Here is a 17,301-nt window from a genome sequence, read left to right on the forward strand (position 1 = left end):
ATGGGGGGGGAACGATAAACACAATTGGCCACATTTTACATGTGTTTGAAAAATGTCTTTATTCAACAATAATTCATCTTTAGTATAAAAACAAGAAATGGGCAATAGCTGCATGTGTGTTTGTGTGTGTGTGCATAATATACATAACTTGTATCCCAGAAGGAATTAACACTAGATGGGTAGAAACAAGTTTCAAAGACTAGAAATGAAAGCATGTGAGTCCTAAAATCTAAGCTCGTTTCACCGATAGGTGATGTTACATTTTAAATCAGGCACTTCATTACAGACTGTCATTGTACGGAGGTACATTACATAACATGAAAATGGATTTCTCGTGCTGCAGGTGACCTCGCTGCGAAGGTATTAACTTGTTGAATAATTTAGTTATTTCTCACCACAGAGGGGAGGGAATTTCACAAAGTTAAAAAAAAAAATTACAACTTGTAAAAACTCATTCAACATGCCAACAACGCATCGAGGAAATAAAGACATCTCAGCATCAGCTCTCTTCATGTCATCTATTGACAGCAAAATGAGCGCAATTCTGTGGTCTTCCTGGCTTTTGGCATCTACTCCTCAGCTGAAGGTTTATACATCATTATAATCAGGACAGGCAGGCTGTGAGACAGATCCAATATTCTCAGTCAGTGATGAAAACCAAGCTTTTTTTTAGCTCCATCATATTTAAGCAAATTACATTTTCCATTTGTCCTGACAGGGAATAGCAGAAAATGTCACATTTTGTTTAAACATGGGCTGAATGCTATGCAGGTTAACATCTGAGCTGATACCGTGGTACAAAACACAGCAAAAATCATTCCTATTTTCACACGTGAAGTTAAAACTTTCTGGGAAGTTGAGTATATTGGATGTTTAATGGTTGTAGAGACTGTCTGATGTTAGTTTAAGTCTGAATCCGATCGGCTTATCTGTCTAGTTGTGGTCTGCACAGATGTCCGGTTTTTAGAAATAATTCAAGGGCAATAGTGTGATATTTTGTATTTATTTATTTCCTTTTCTTTGTCCTTCTTTAAGAAATTTGTATTGAAATAAAAACAAGAGCAAGGGCTTTTATTTTGTCCTGCTGAAACCCACGTTACTGTACTTGACATAATTCTTTTTTATTTATACAGATATGCAGATATACTACATGTGTACAATTCATCTCATTGTTTAAATGTTTAATAATAAAGTACATGAATATTATATATTATAGTAAAGTATATTTCCTATTAACTAAGCAGGTCATTCTCTTTCTCTTCACAATGCTGTCTTTAAATAAAAATATATAATTCCCTATATTCCTATCTATTCCAAACAATGGTAGTAAGCAACAAAGTTTTAAATTTGTCACTTTGACTCTTAATTTATTAACCATGAACAAGAGGTCAGAGGTCAAATGTAGCATGATTCCTTAAATCCTTCTATGATACTTTCTGTATGTGGACCAGAGACAGGCAATAACGCATAATCTCATTACTTTTTTAAGTAAAGAGTAAAGTAAGGGATTACTATTGCAAAAAAGGTAATTAGATTACTGTTACTTTCCTGTAAGCAGGCTACATTACTGCGTTACTAAACCGTTGTGATTTTGTTTGTGAGAGTGTCTCATGAGCGTGGAACGTCCGCGGCAGCAACAGACGTGTGTAGATCAGCAACGGATAATATGGAGTGCGGGAGAGAGTACGACCATGCAGCGTTTAAAGCTTGGAAGTACTGACATTACTTTGAGTTTGATTCTGTAAAAAGTGACAAAAACATTTTGGCAAACACTCAGCTGGAGAGGTGTGTCATAACCTCAGTCATTTAATAAGCCCCTTGAAAACATTGGCTTTGAGAGCGGGAGCTGAAAGGGAGCATTCATCTCTTTGTGCTGTTACCTTGACATTCCTCGTATGCTGACAAGCTTCCCATAGGGGCAGTGGGCTAGCTGTGCGTGTTAGCATGGTGTGACAGACTGGCTGAATGGCTAGCAGTAATTATCCGGTGCTGCTCTGTGGCTCAGAGGTGATCTGATGCTTGAAGATCGGGGAGCAGTGTTAACATCCAGCTCGTTAACATGCTGCAAGCACTCGTGTGGGGAATCCGTTCAGCCGGGGCTGAAATCCTCAACAGCACGGAAGCTAATAATCACCTCTCTGTGATCGGAGGATGCATCAGTTATTCCTTTTTTGTTTTCTCTTTATTGCATCACAAGATGAGAATTTTAGTTATGGCTGCAGTCATTTGAAGTTTGTTTGTGTCACAAGAAGCAGAAAGACAGAGTGCGTGAGTGTGTCTGTTTTGTAGAGGGCAGCTGGAATAGAACAGAAATAATGGATGGAGGAACTGGAGCAAGCTTCATTACAGCTCCGTCTGTGTGTGGAGTCAGTTATCATATACAGAAGGGAACGAGTCTCCATCTACAGAGTTTGTGATGAGATTTGGTTTTGGAAAGTTTTTGGTTCCATTTTCTTTTGTTATTGTAGTGAAGTCGGGTTTTTGTGATTAAGTTCTTAGCTCCCTGCTTTAGTTTTATTGTCGGTCCCCGGTGTTCCCCTGACTCTCTTGGTATTTGATGCATGAAGGTTTCCTCAGCTCAGCTCTCGTGCTGCCACACCCTGTTGTCACTAAAATACTTCTACTACCATCACACCGACAGGCACTTTAGAATCACCAATTGACAAGCATGTCTTTGGACAGGCTCAAACCGGAGAGGTGATCAATGCACCACAGCGCTGCACACCCCTGGAAACTTTGGGGAAAACGCCATTGGTTGGTGTTGGTTGCCAGGTGAAATCAGAGTCTGCTGCACCAAAAACATAAGTGTAATTGCTTTGGTAGCAATCAGAATGCCATAGTCACCTGCAGTTTGCATGCAGGATGCCAAGTACTCACCGAGCAGTTGAAAAAGTTTGGTTTGGTTTAGTGTTTGGCTGTCACCTTTGCTTTTGCACCCTCTGTGTCAGCCCCTTGTGCATATGTAATCACGCCTTTCCCTGTGCTTTGCCTCACAAACAGCATGCACACCTGACTTTCTGTACAGTATGGAATTAGCTTCTAAAAACACTGACATATAGGCCTGGTCTACCTGGACTGGCAGTATGCTCGAGGTGCCCCAGGCTCGTCTGTTTGGTGACACGGTAGATGAGCTCGCCCGGCTCGCTGTCCTGGTCGCTGGCTGACAGCTGCAGCGTGGTCAGCTTCTTCACTGAGTTTTCATCAAGCACCAGGCCTTTGTTTACCACTACAGATGGAGGGAGATGGTCCTCTGCAAGATAAAATAAATAAGGTCAGTATAAAAAGAAAAGGAGCAGAGAGAAGAAAAAAATTCCCCAGGCAAGCTAAGATTTATCAGTAAAACCCGGCTTTTGGCAGCGTTTGGGAAAACAATTCATCCAAAAGGAAATCAAAGTATTAAGAATCAGTTTCTTATCCTGGTAAAAGGGAGAAAGGATGGACTATAGCAGAGGAGGTGAAATAAGCTGAGATTTATATAGACCGAGAACGACAGTTTCATATCAGGAGGTGTGAAAAAGTGATATAGGTTTGAAAGATGTAAAAAAAAAGATAGAAAAGAGTGAGAGAAGGGCAAAGAAGTCATCAGAGGGCAGTACGGCAGGAAGAGATATGGAAGGAGAGCTTCCCTGTAGTCACATCTGAGAGGGTGCAATAAACAGAAAAGTGAAAAAGGTGAGAAAATAATAGGCTAAAAAGAGAGCTGCAAAAGATATGAGAGAGTCGGGATGCTGCTCAACCATGAGGGAAAGGCAATCCTTCAATATCCAGTAGCTTCTCATGTGGACACTGGATTCAAACTGCTGAACCAGTGCAATAGTTGGTTTTATCCCCAGAAGGAAGCGAGAGGAAGCTTTTTAGATGGAAACGGTGACAATAAAAATGTGCGCAGCTGAGTTTTCAAGGTTTATCATGGCTCAGAATGGGTCTTTGGCAGTTGACTACACACAACTGCAAAATAAGTCTGCGTAGCTTAAAATAAAAATGCATCTTTTTTTCTTTTCTCACAATCTCAAAAAGAATAGTGTCATTTATATATGACTAAAAATTGCCAAAAATAATTGCATTACAGTGATGATAAAAAGAAAATCACTGTAGCGAATGAAATTTACAAATTTCTGAGAATGTCGATTAAAAACCCAAAACGAGCTCATTTAACATGCGAAAGCTAACAAGCTGTAAAAGTGGGTTATAAATAACATGACTGCACACAATTCGTATTCAGGACGTATGCAGGATGCAGCATCACATCAGTAACCACGCCTGAGACGGAGGGATAAATCTGCAGTAATTGCCTTCTCGTCTCCACCAAATGAAAGAACACTTCAGTCCCTGCTTTGCAGAGGGTGGAGGAAACCCTACCGAGCACACTGATGAAGAAGGACTGGTCGATCAGTTTGTTGCCCTCCGGATCGAGCAGGTTGAACTTGAACGACAGGCTTCCTCCTTTCTCCCCCTTCTCGTGGCTGTACTGCAGCAGGCCTGGAAGACAGAGACAAGCACTCGGTGTCAAAGCTTCTGACTTCATGCAAAAGTGTAACTGCTGGGAATAATTAAACTCCAATGAATCGCACGACCTTAGAGCTAAATTACTGTGAGCGAAACTAGAAAGCACTGAGAGCTTTGAATGCGTCTTCTACGCTTTTATTTTGTCTTATCACTAAGTTTTTGAATGTAATTCAAACAATGACTGAACTGAATTTAGCAGAAATGTGGTTTAAAATTACATTTTGATAAATGTACACTGCAAACCACCTGTGACCTTTTCTGCATTTTGTATTCTTGCCCATGTCTGGGTGAAAGCAGCAATAAAACTGGAGCAATTTTTACTCTGCCATCAAGCTGTGCAAGTTAAGAGTTCATCAATAAATACCTCTTGCTTCTCAACCCACCCCTCTGCCATTATCTTACCTCCAACAACAAAACTAAGAAGTAAGATAATAAACTGCATACACAGTTAGCTGTAGCCACTGTGACATCACCAAGTTAAAATGACCTGTTATAGCAGCTGATGGGGCATTTAACCTCTAAGGTGGTCCCGAGACGCCACGTCAGGACATGTTTGTGACTTAAGGACGCATGCGTTGAGGTATCAGTCGAGGTTAAATTGCTCTGAACAGGATCTCAGGACTATATTACACATGACCTTTTTTCAGTGATGGTCATTCACATTCCTTTAATGCTCTCTCAAACCACTTCCTTTCTCTGTCTTAAATGTGAACCTCCATATCCTCAAAATAGTCTCTTGTCTTGTCCTTTCCATGCACATGCACATCTGGGGCTTGTATTGAAGAGCTGAAACTTCAGGCTCTCCTGTATTTGCTCTGCACGTGCGGAGTGGTTGTTTGCTCTCTCCTGTGTATTAAATCCAAGCACTCTTCACTGCACTGCACACCATACCAACATTTATCAGTCCAGCTGCATTCGACTCAAGAGCTTTAGTCTACCATGACTCGGACGCCTGAGCTGAAAGTGTGAAAGCATATCCCGTTTTATAATCTATTAAAGGGCCCATAATTTATAATGTTGTATTCATTCAATCTTTAAACTACAGGTCAAGACCACCTTTGTCACAAAGGAGATGAGCATTTGGTTAGATGCTTAAAATATGGGCTATAACAGTGGCTTTGATACTTTTACTTTATGTTCTACAACATAAAACATTTTAAGTAATTTGCTAACAAATTGCTAAATTACAGAAATTGTTGTAACAGGCAACATCATCGCAGCAAATGCAGGAGTTTTACTTCATCTGTAGCCTGACGTGTTTCTTTTGCTGATACGATATCCTTATATGTTGCTAACTTCCACGTTGGCCTGCAAAAGACATCATGTCACTTTATCTGCTGGTTCCTGCTGGTCACTGGGAAAAACGCAGGATTAAAGCAGTCGTTCCAAACCTAGAGGTGACATCCATCTTTTATATACAGTCTAAGATAAAGCAAAGACCGAAAACTGTGGGACATCTGTGCAAAGTTACAACAATAAAAACTAAAGCTGGCACCTTTGTTGACGTCCTCCTGAGTGAAGCTCTGAATGGGACCTCTCACAGAAACGCTTTCCGCTCGGCTGCTCCTGTTGAGCTGCAGCTTGCCGACTGGGGGGTCTTTGGTCAAGATGTACCGGAGCTTCAGGTGGTCTGAGTCGATGTCAGTACCTTTCAGATTCTGCTCTGTGATCTTAGATGATGACCCTGAAAAAGTACAGAAATGTCAGTGATCAGATTTTACTTTACATTTATTTGATGACTTTATTTATTTGATTGGATTCTTTTTTTTTCCCGACTGAAAATACAAGAGCTGCTTAAACTCACTTGCAGAGACTGAGAAATACTCTTGAAACAAAAACCTTAACAAGCCTTAATTTGTCTTTTAATAACCCATAAAAAAACCCAAATATTTCCCCACACACGAAAAGCTGGACATAACAAATAAAATAGGAAGAAAAAAGTGGAAAATATTAAAAATGGGGCACTACAGTGTATCATAATACATTCATGTGAATAATTACTAATCAGCTGAGGTTTTTTTTTTAAATAAAAACAACACTATTTTAACGTAGTTTCTCACTCTAAGCAGGGGAACTATGAACAAACTGATTTAGGAGGAAGAAGAGAAAAACAAGAGGCTATAAGCGTGAAAAGAAAAACTACTGAGTTTATTTATGATTGTAAAAGTATTCTGACTGGTGTCCCCGGGCGTCTGGTTTAACCTGAGATGAGTCAACATCTCATTAAACACAGACATATCGTTTATTACTGCATTTCTTGACTCTCACCTGCTGGAAGCTGCAGTCCTCTGTTGACGGTCATTCGAGGTCCCTCGCTCCTCGTGACGTCCATCGTGAACTCCAGGCGGCCCGTGTGGGTGTGAATGCCATCGGTGAGGGTGAAGGCCATCTCGTCTGCTCCCCCGCTGACAGTTTCAGGCGTGTAAACCAGCAGCTGATCCACCACATCCTGATAGGTGAATGTGGAGCCCTGCGTTAGGACGCGACCGTTCTCCAGTGGCTGGGAGTAGAACTGCCGCCTGCGGAGCTTGCCTAGGGGAATAAAAAATAAACCAAGTTCAGATTGTGAAGTGGGTGTAAGTGGGGGAGTGGTAACTGAATAAGTACATCTTTTTAATTGCTCTGATTATCTAAGTCAAATGGAGGATGTTTGAGTTTTTCATGCAGCACATGAAAGACAAGAAAGCTCTTTGTAGAACCTAATGAGACATTTTAGATTCCTCTAAATTACCCTGCTTCTTAAATCAAAGCCCAGGTTTAAATAGGATTTAAGTCCAAATCCTGCAGCGTGAAGAGGGGAGACACAGACGTACACCCTCATTTATTCCCTCCCACACATTCCCTCTTCTTCTTCTTTTTTTTTTTTAAACGTCTGCAGTGAAACGTTTCCGCACTGTTTAAAAGTAGAAGATGAACAAATCAAACACTTCCACCAATCCTCTATGGAGGATTTAAAAAGCCAAAAATCATTAATTAAATCAAATACAACCCCAATTTCCAAAAAATGTTGGAATGCTGTGTAAAAAATGAAAAAATGATTTGCATATTAAACCTATGAAAATATTTTCAGAGCTTGCAGTCAATTTATTATCTATTGCCCTGCAGTATTTATTTTCACTGGATTTTCTATATTTTGCCTTTTTTTAAATGAATCTTTTATTTTGTCAGTGCAAATCCATCGTTGGGGTATCCCCATGTTATTTGCATTAAGATTAATTCATAGAGTTTGAGACTGTTTGGCACTAATTACCTGAAAATTATGTGCATTTAGAAATATCTCTTGGCCTTAGACTGCTTCGACAGCACGAGGTCTACAAGTGCGTGCACATTTGCTGGAGTGTTGCTGCAACCTGGCATCTTTATTAGGCTTGAAGGGGTCTCTCATACTTCCTCTAAGATAAATAGATCGTTGTAGGGGTGTGTGTGTGTCTGTTGGGGTGGGTGAGGAGTATGGGAGGGGTGATAGTTGAAGACAGCATCGAGTTAGTATCAAATGGACATCTAATCCATACGACTAATTTGCATGATCAAGACCAGGAATTCAGAAGTGTCAGTCGGAGATTGCCTTTGCATTAACAAAGCTCCTTAAATCCTTAAATACAGAACAGTCAGTTAGAGAGAATGCCTTTAAGTTTTGGGTCATTATGGCGTTAAAATAAAAATCGTAACATGTAAAGAACAAATGAGATCCTGTGAAACAGGGTTTATATTCCGCCGTCTTTCACGACTTTGTAAACTTTGCTAAAATTGGGTTAAAAGACATTTTTGCTGTGACTAAGTGCTGTATACTTATCTTAAAAAAATGTGTTTTTCGTGAAGCAATTTCTTTTGGTCTACCAGACTGTGGCAGGCGGAGAGAAAATTCAATTTGGGACGGTGAGAGGGCGTCAGAAAAACAAAGTGTTTGGAGGTCAGTTGATTTGAGTTTGTGTCGCTGTGTCATGTGAGGAATGGCTGCAGTCAGAATGCAGCGCTGCAGCGGGCGGCCGCTGTGTTTGTCTTGTTTTAAACTGTTTGGGTGTCGGAAATAAGAGTAATGTGTTTATGACTCTGTGTGTGTCTGTTCATCTCTATCACGTCCAGAACTATTTACTATCAACATGCCAGGTACCTCTTAACATAACTCTCTCCTGAGCTCTGTGTTAGGTTTTGTGTGTGTGCAGATCTAAAGTATGTGAGATATTTTAATATACTGACTGCACATCACTGCATATTTTTCCATGTTTACCTGCTGGGTTGCTGCTGTGTTAACACATAATTCTGTTTTTGAAGCGTCTCTGTTGCTTTCATATTTGAAAAACATATATGATGCCATATGAACTGGTGAATAAGCAAATGGACTTTAAGAGGAAGAATAACTAAACGTATCTCAAAAGCATCTGTTTGTTTATCTAAGTAACAGTAAAATTGCATAATTTCCTCAGGGATTAATAAGGTATTCTGATTCTGAGATCAAAGGGACTGTTCTAATTGCACTTTTCTGGGTTCATAATCCCACCAATTTTGATAAAATCCCCAACATCACTGGCTGAAATGCAGCTCTGAACCATTAAAGAGCTGGACAGATGTAGACAGTCACTGTTGTACCTCTCGCCTCCTCCGTACGTCCCGAAGATGATTTGAACCAAAACCTTCGATTTCTAAGGATACAATTTAAAATTGGTTCTTTGCTAAATTCTCTGTTATGTGTAGACAGTCCTCTGAAAACAGCCAGGTAATAGGACTGTACTGAAAATGAGTGAAGAAACAGCCAATGGCAAAAAAAAACTTTGAAAAACCACTAGGAAGCCCAGAGAAGTACCGTTCAAGTCCACTTAAAAATACAAGAAAATCTTGCTTCTTGGAAGCAAAACATAAAGAAATGAAGGGTGAGTCAAGAGCACTCTATAATAGAGAGCAAAAAGCAATAAAAATGTCAAGTTTATATAGATGAACTCAGTTTTAGCCAAAAAACTTGCTAAAGCTATAAATCACTTCAGCTGTTAGCTACGTTAGCAGCTAGCTACATGTGAGTAATCAAATCAAGCTTTTAGCTGAAAATAATGGATAAATAATTGCAATAAAGCTAGCTAAGGCTATGAAGAAGATTGTGTACATTTTCTAAATCGAGACCTATCAGTTAAATTGCCTAATAATTAAAACAATAAAATTTAAGTTTATTAACTAGCAGTATGAATTAGCAAAGGAAAACTGTTAGCTAACTGCTAGACAAATGCACTAAGTTATTAACAGATAGTAAACTGAGCAGCAGCTAAAAGTAGTTTATAATAACAGGTTATTACTTATAGACAGAAAGAAATAGTTTTTAGTAAGCTGAAAGTAATCTGCTGCTTTAAAATGAATTCTCATAGACAGACTTAACAATGAAAGGTGCAGTTGAAGAACAGCCTTTACAGGCCAATGCAGTCTGTGCTCACCATAGCTGGGAATTCTGATAATAGTGAAGAGGATCTCGTTCTCTGGTGTGTCCTGATCGTGGACGCTGAGAGACGAGTTGGTGATGACAACTCCAGAGTTTTCCTCTATATGGATGCTGCTGACGGACACCACCGGCTCTTTGTCCTCTTTACTCTGCTGAAAGACAATAAAATAAAGACATCTTTTAATATTTGTGGAATAACTACACTGTTCCTCACCAACAGAACACCAGCTTCACAAAGCAGATCTCAAACAATTTCTGTTAAATTATTTTAAGTAATGGCAGATTACTCCTGTTCCTGCTGATTTTATTTTTATTTGTGATGTGGTCCAATTTTTGGTTTCTGTCCTGATGCTTTGACATCTTCCAAGGTCTACTCAAACATTTTGCTTGTATACGCTCAAAAATTTAGACACAGGCGACCAGGAATAACCAGCATATTTCACCAGAGATGTATAATCTTTTCAGGTCCCTTGTTGGGGAGATGTTTTCCTTCAGTCAGCCAAGTGGTGTGTCTGCAGGCTTTCCCTTAACTGCAGACTCGTTGGCATATTCAGATTTTTTGTCTTATAAATGCAGATTACAATGTGGTTCTGTTTGGTTTGTTTCACACAGCCACATTGTTCAGGTGTTAAATATAACGGTTTTGTGACATATCTGTGGTTTGTTATTGCCAACAAAGTAATAAAGCAGAAGCAGTCCTCCTGGTGTGGGGATTTCATATTTTTGCCAGGGGTTGTATACTACCACCTCTACATTAATACACACCGTGAAAGATTTATTATATACAGGTCACGTGTTCAAATACACACACTCAACAAACTTAACAGCTCACTGACAACCCCATCAATCCAACTCAAGACCTAAAACAGGCTTAAGTGATGGATTTGGAATCTCAGTTTGTTTATGTGTTTATGAAGGAGAAAAAAACAGGGACAGCCTGAGGCCATAGCAGTTTTTCCTTGGAGGAAGCCTTGTGATGCTCAAGGACAGCAGTAAAAAAGAAAAACAAAAGCTGAGTAAGACCTCTTTTTTTTTTTTTTAAATTACTAATAGAGCGTGGAGCTGTTAAGACCTCGTTTCATCTCTTTTCATCAGCACAGACACCACTTAATCAGCTCAAACTTTTATGGGTGTGCACCAGCTTCAATTTTTAAAAAGTGTTTTTGGTCTTTTTCAAGCTTTTATCGTCTTCTTTTGAAGAAACGAAAGCATCAACAGGGGCGACTTATCTAACTGAAACTAATTAAACTTGGTGATTTGGACTGATGGGGGTACAGGGTGAAGTGCAACAGTTTCCAAAATGAAGCATTACAGGCATAAGACTGAAAAATGTGTTACTTATAAAACAATGGTTTGAAACTGACAGACAGGACGTGAACTTTACCTCAGACCTAGAATATTATGCAGTCCTGTGAAAAACTAAGTACATACCACGATTCAATAGCTTTTAAAGGCGTGCTTGAAATTATTGACATTTTAGACGAGTCATTTTAAGCCAAACTTTAGCTGTCAGCAGTCAGATGACCTGACATTTGACTCTAAAATACTTTGGTATACAAATGAATTCATGGCTGACTCAATGTCCAGGGTCCTCTGGGTCCAAAACGAGCCCAAGTTATCGTCCGTCCACCACTGAGCTGACAGTTGGTAAGAGGTCTTTGTGCTCATATGCTGTGATGGTTTTCACTCGTGGTGCAGTGCACCATGGTCAAACATCTCCGCTCTGGTCTCCCCTGATCAAAGGATTTTGTGGTTCATCCAGATGCAACTTTGCAAACCTGAACCGTGATGCCAGGATGGTCTCTTTAGAGAGAAAATGCTTTTTCCTGGTAACATTTCTAGTAAGCCATTCTTGTTCAGTCTTTCTGAGAGTGTAAACTTTAACACTGTCATAAACTTAAACATTTAACATACTAACTGTGTAGTGTAAGATTGAGCTCTCAGTGTTTTGTAATTTCTGAGCATATGGGTGAATTTGTTGGAATATCCACTCCTGACAATTGTTTACTTGTGAAACGTTTGGGAATGGCCTTAAAACTCTTCCTAGATTCATAAGCTGATGTCTTTCCTCCTAAACACACCTACAGACCATCAAACTCCCAAAATATCCACCATTATAGAGGCGCTCACACTTGCTGATGATCAATTAACCGAGTGCATTTGATTACCAGCACTTGACTATGACTAACCCTGTTAATTCCCATGGACGCAATAAGGATATAGTTAGTTTTTTATTTATTTAAGCAGCAACGTCTGTGGTTAGAAATGAATTTTGCTGGGAAAGAAAACCATTTCTGTGCTAACCTAGCTAACTGATAACTGTCCTCCCTCTTCTTCATCACATTTGGCTAAAAATAACACAAACAAAATAGTAATGCCTTGAGACGGCAAAATGGGGCTTCTCAAACCAAGGCGTTGTGTCATTGTGGTTACTTCTGCCATAGAAATGAAGGAAAGTGCAACGGTATATTTAACACAAACACCTTCAAAAATTAAGAGAGTTGAAACAAAATCTTCAAAGAAAAACAAACTTCCTTTATTTTGAAATACATTCTTAATTATACATTAATCAATGTCACTTATAATGATAGTACTACAAGATTTAGTAGTAGTAGCTTTTTAGTTTTTCCTTACCTGGATGTCAATTTCCACACTGAAAGCTTCCGTCTGACTGAGCCCGTCGCTGATGTAGACGCTGAAGATGTCCTGCTTGGTTTGAGGTTTAAGCTGGCTCTCCTGGACGTAAGAGATATGGCCAGATGTAAGGTCCTCCACAGAGAAAGGCATGTCAGGGGTGACGACATGTGAGCCGCCAACAGAGCTTCCTGATTGACGAGAGAACAGAGGAAGAGATGCAATTTAGAAAACAAAGAGCACAGGAGAGCCACCTTTGTCCCCAAAGCCACTGCTTTGTAACTCCAGCAGATAAGACCATTTCCTGCACCAGAAACATAAATTTCCTTCGGGATTAATAAAGTATTCTCATTCTCTTTTTATACTACCGACACTTTATTCACTCTTAGTCACTTACAGTTATTTATTCACCTCTCAGTCACTTTAATTTTAAACTGTGTAATTTTAAACTGTATATACCGTATATTCTGTGTATTTATTATCTCACTCTTATTGCCTGTTCGTATTGTTCTTATCTTCAACGTTATGCTGCTATGTTGTATGTTAATTGCCCCTTGGAGATAAATAAAGTCTTTCTGATTCTGATTCAAATTCAAAGTGCACAAAATCATTTTATTCATTAAAGCAATCTAATTTATTCTTAAATTCTTTCTTTTAGTGTAAAAATGATGATTTGTCGCGTCGTCCGGTTGTGGCTACACACTGAAAAAAGCCATTTCTACACTGGAACATTTATTATACTGCAACAAAGAACTCATAAACCTCTCAGGTGACCAGTTAGCAGGCCATCACTTATATCCTCTGACAGCTCCAATGACAGCAATATTTGTCTTCTCCGTCCCATCAGGCTTTTCATTTGACTTCAGCCGGAACTGTCTGGTAGTTTAGATGCATGGACGGTCTTTACAATTCTCCAGAAAAGCACACTTTGGCTGTGATGACACGACCTGGCTGTCCTCAGGTTGAAGAAGAGTCGCCTTGAATACTTAACATCAACCTTGAAATCTCTGAAGTTTGAGAGAAAGTATGAGTGTCTTTCTTGCAGAAGACGGATGACTCAGGGCTCTGGAGGGAATAGCTGGTGTGTGTGTACTTGTATTTACTTTAGTGTATGCGTGTAAATCAGGCCCAACAGTAAATCGCATCACATCGCCTCATCTCCCTGTTTTACGGTGAGCATCGGGAGCCTCTTATCTGAGCGGGAACCCTCACAGAAGTGTAATCAAAACAGGAAATCACCTGAAGCCACCGGGGAATTACAATTTTTCCAGAATCATTTTTTTTGGTTGTTCTGTTCTCACACGTGGCGTCTGCTGATCTCAGATTCACAGCACCACTCCTGCAATCACGCCACTGACATCTCTGTGCATCGCCGACTGAACAAGGCTCTGAAAAGGAATGTGGGTCGAAAACAGATCCAGTTGTTCAGGAATGTGATGCAGAGAGTTAGCAGGCTGGAATATTAATCCCAGAATTGTTTTTTTTATTAAATTTCATTAATTTTATTTTAGGATTAATTATAGTTACAGATGATTCTACACTAATAGGATCTGAATTACTATATTCCATCCCTACTTCTCTCTTAATGCTGGACTCATAAAAGCACGATTATGAACCATCCCAGATGATGTGGGGCATTTACTCTTGTTCAATGATGAAAATAAGAAAATGGGTCATGCACACAGCAGTTTATGGTTCCTATCTCGTTTACAGGTATCCGGTTGTACTACACAGCAGATTGTAGTATTACACAGATAAAATGGCCCAATGGGCACCAACACCACAGATAGTTCAGGTCTAGTTCAACTCAGAGCGGCTGCCAGTGCCAGCGCACCTGTAAGTGTAAGCAGGTGTGCCCTACCTTGGACCTTACCGATATCTGAATGCGTGAGATATGAAAAAAATTACCAACCATATAATCATGAAGAAAGTGCAAACCATCTATAGGTGCTAACACTGCTCTCTTTTCCAGGCTGTAGACTTATTTCCTCTATGAAGTTGGATAGCACAACATGAGTCAGTGGAGACTGGTTCACTTTTGGAGCCAGCCTCCAGTGGCACCTAGAGGAACTGCAGGTTTGGCACTTTTATATCAACTTAATTTTTTTTTTAGCCTTCAAAATTTCTGCTTACAGTATCTAAGGCAGCGGTCCCCAAGCTTTTTAGCGCCACGGACTGGTTTAATGTCAGACAATATCTTCACGGACCGGCCATTAAGGTGTCGCAGATAAATACAACAAAATAAAATGACACGACCAAGACAAAAACTATGTATTTTGTAAATATGATAATAAACGCGATTTCACTGTGTAATTGTGTAACTTTATTAGCAGCGTCCTCCTGAAATGCGCCGACAACATTAAGAGTAACATCCTCCTCTCTGCCCTTAATGCTCTCTGGTTGCTATGGTAACTATTGTGGTAAAATTTTCTTTCAAAATAAGACACAGGAGACGATAAAAACATTGAAAATCACAAATTTCACACCCGAGCCTCAACTCTCTCGGCCCGGTACCGGTCCGTGGCCCGGGGACCGCTGATCTAAGGAGTTTAAATAATCATGGGAGTGAGTAATCAGAATAATCCATCCGTTTTCTGCCACTTATCTGAGTCTTACACAGGGGGAGCAACTGGGGCTGGAACACTGAGGCATTCCCAAACCAGCTGTACTATAATTTTAGACAGAAAAGGCCAACAATCAGACAATCTGCTACGAACAGCAACTGGTGATGGTGGGCAAAAAGAAAGGAAGAAACCACCGACAGAACCAGGAAGGGAGTCACTTTTGTCTCTTTTCCTCTCCTGACATCTACAGAGAAAGACTAACACAAGGAGACAAAGTGGCATGTAAACAGATGGGGAGTGACAAAGATGGGCTGGGAGTTGTTTACTTACTCTAGGACCTCAGGGGCCAAAATGAGATTGGCCGTATTCCTTCCATGTCAGCTTTATATTAAAGTAATTATTTAAATTCAAATTGGAAAATGTCTATACTGCATTGCAGTACGTGTGCCTTCCTCTGTGCTAATCACCAAACTATTATGTATTTTGTTAAGGGAAAAGCCATTTCCTGCATAAACACTGCCTGTTTGTGAGATTTTTGTTTTTTCCATGTGCATGTTTTGAATTGCTGGATTCATGCAAATGCACAACATCAGCATGCAAGTCAGTGTCTTTTGTGCGATGGTGCATCTGCATATCAACATTAAAAAAACCTGTGCATGTTGGTTTTTTTGCCAGCACACTGACGGTGACACTGACTGGCCTCCCCTGTGCCCCGGTGACAGCAGAAATCCCATCACCGCTGGCTGATGCTGCTGAATACCAACGACTCCAGCTGCCATCAAGGACGGGCCGCCGGGACACGGAGAGAAAAGATTGGTGCCAGCTGGTTATCTACAGCTGCAGACACTATAAATATCTGACCCCACAAATTTATCCTTCATTATGTCTGCAGACAATGTATAATAGAGAAGGCCAATTATGGTAAATGGTCTGTAATTGTATAGCGTCTTACTAGTCCCTAAGGACCCCAAAGCACTTTACACATCCAGTCATCCACCCATTCACACACACATTCACACACTGGTGATGGCAGCTACATTATAGCCACAGCCGCCCTGGGGCGCACTGACAGAGGCGAGGCTGCCGGACACTGGCGCCACCGGGCCCTCTGACCACCACCAGTAGGCAACGGGTGAAGAGTCTTGCCCAAGGACACAACGACCGAGACCGTCCAAGCCGGGGCTCGAACCGGCAACCTTCCAATTACAAGGCGAACTCCCAACTCTTGAGCCACAATCGCCCTAATTATCTTATTATTGTTACAGCTATGGCTACACACCCATTAAAAATGAACAGTTTCTTTACATATGCAGATCAGTATGATGATTTTCTGCTCTTAACTGCTAAAATCCGACCAACAATATGATACGATTTACTGGTTTTAATGAGATTTTATTTTTACAAAGGTTTCTTCTTGGATTTGGAGTTTTCACTCACTGCCTTATTCTGTGTATCCCATGGAGTAAATCCATGTTTTCTAAATGCATTGCAGTATTCAGGTCATTTACTGCAGGTTTTGCATGCAGTCGATATCCTGAATGGTGCAGATCATGCAACTCCAGATGCTTTCATTGAGTCTGTCAAAGATAAACAGCAACCGTGTCACACAGCACATGAATGCAGCTCTCTAACCAAGGTTGATAGTCCATTCCATCCATCCATCCATCCGCTTCCGCTTATCCTTTTCAGGGTCGCGGGGGGCGCTGGAGCCTATCCCAGCTGTCTTGGGACACCCTGGACAGTCGCAGGACTAACACATAGACAAATACATGGGTAATTTAGAGTTTCCAATTAACCTATCCCCACTAACTCCATGTCTTTGGACTGTGGGAGGAAGCTGGAGTACCCGGGGAGAAACCATGCAAACTCCACAAAGAAAGACCCTGGTGGAATTGATCTCAGGACCTTCTTGCTGTGAGGCAACAGTGCTAACCATCGTGCTGCACGTGGGCATGATGAGCAGGGTTGATAGTGTCAGCTATAATTTAACTTTAATAATTTAAATAATAATCTAAATGCTGAAGATTTAAAATACGTCCCAAACCAATAGATCATCTTTTATTTAAAGGACCCAAATAGTCTGGGGATGTGCTTGTTAAGGCTTCAGAAACACAGAATATTCCCCTTCAACACTAAAGTTGTACCTTTTGAAACATGTTGGTTGAAGCAGTAAGA

At 40.4% G+C, this 17,301-nt stretch overlaps 1 protein-coding gene across 2 annotated transcripts in view; it reads right to left on the reverse strand.

Annotated features, from left to right (window-relative positions):
- Window positions 1–17,301, reverse strand: part of fras1 (Fraser extracellular matrix complex subunit 1) — a 306,843-nt gene that overhangs the window by 31,619 nt on the left and 257,923 nt on the right. The window contains exons 41-46 of one of the 2 annotated variants that reach the window (XM_085426433.1): window positions 12,563–12,753; window positions 9,924–10,077; window positions 6,775–7,038; window positions 6,002–6,190; window positions 4,360–4,479; window positions 3,071–3,250 (exon numbers count right to left, since the gene is read on the reverse strand). In XM_085426433.1, coding sequence (XP_085282559.1) covers window positions 3,071–3,250; window positions 4,360–4,479; window positions 6,002–6,190; window positions 6,775–7,038; window positions 9,924–10,077; window positions 12,563–12,753 — 1,098 coding nt within the window. Of the gene's footprint in view, window positions 1–3,070; window positions 3,251–4,359; window positions 4,480–6,001; window positions 6,191–6,774; window positions 7,039–9,923; window positions 10,081–12,562; window positions 12,754–17,301 lie in introns of both variants that reach the window. The other variant, XM_085426432.1, reaches the window with a different exon arrangement.

This window comes from Rhamphochromis longiceps, linkage group LG12, assembly GCF_057381845.1.
Source record: "Rhamphochromis longiceps isolate RC_006_pf linkage group LG12, R_longiceps_female_GT1.1, whole genome shotgun sequence".
Taxonomy (NCBI): Eukaryota; Metazoa; Chordata; class Actinopteri; order Cichliformes; family Cichlidae; genus Rhamphochromis; species Rhamphochromis longiceps.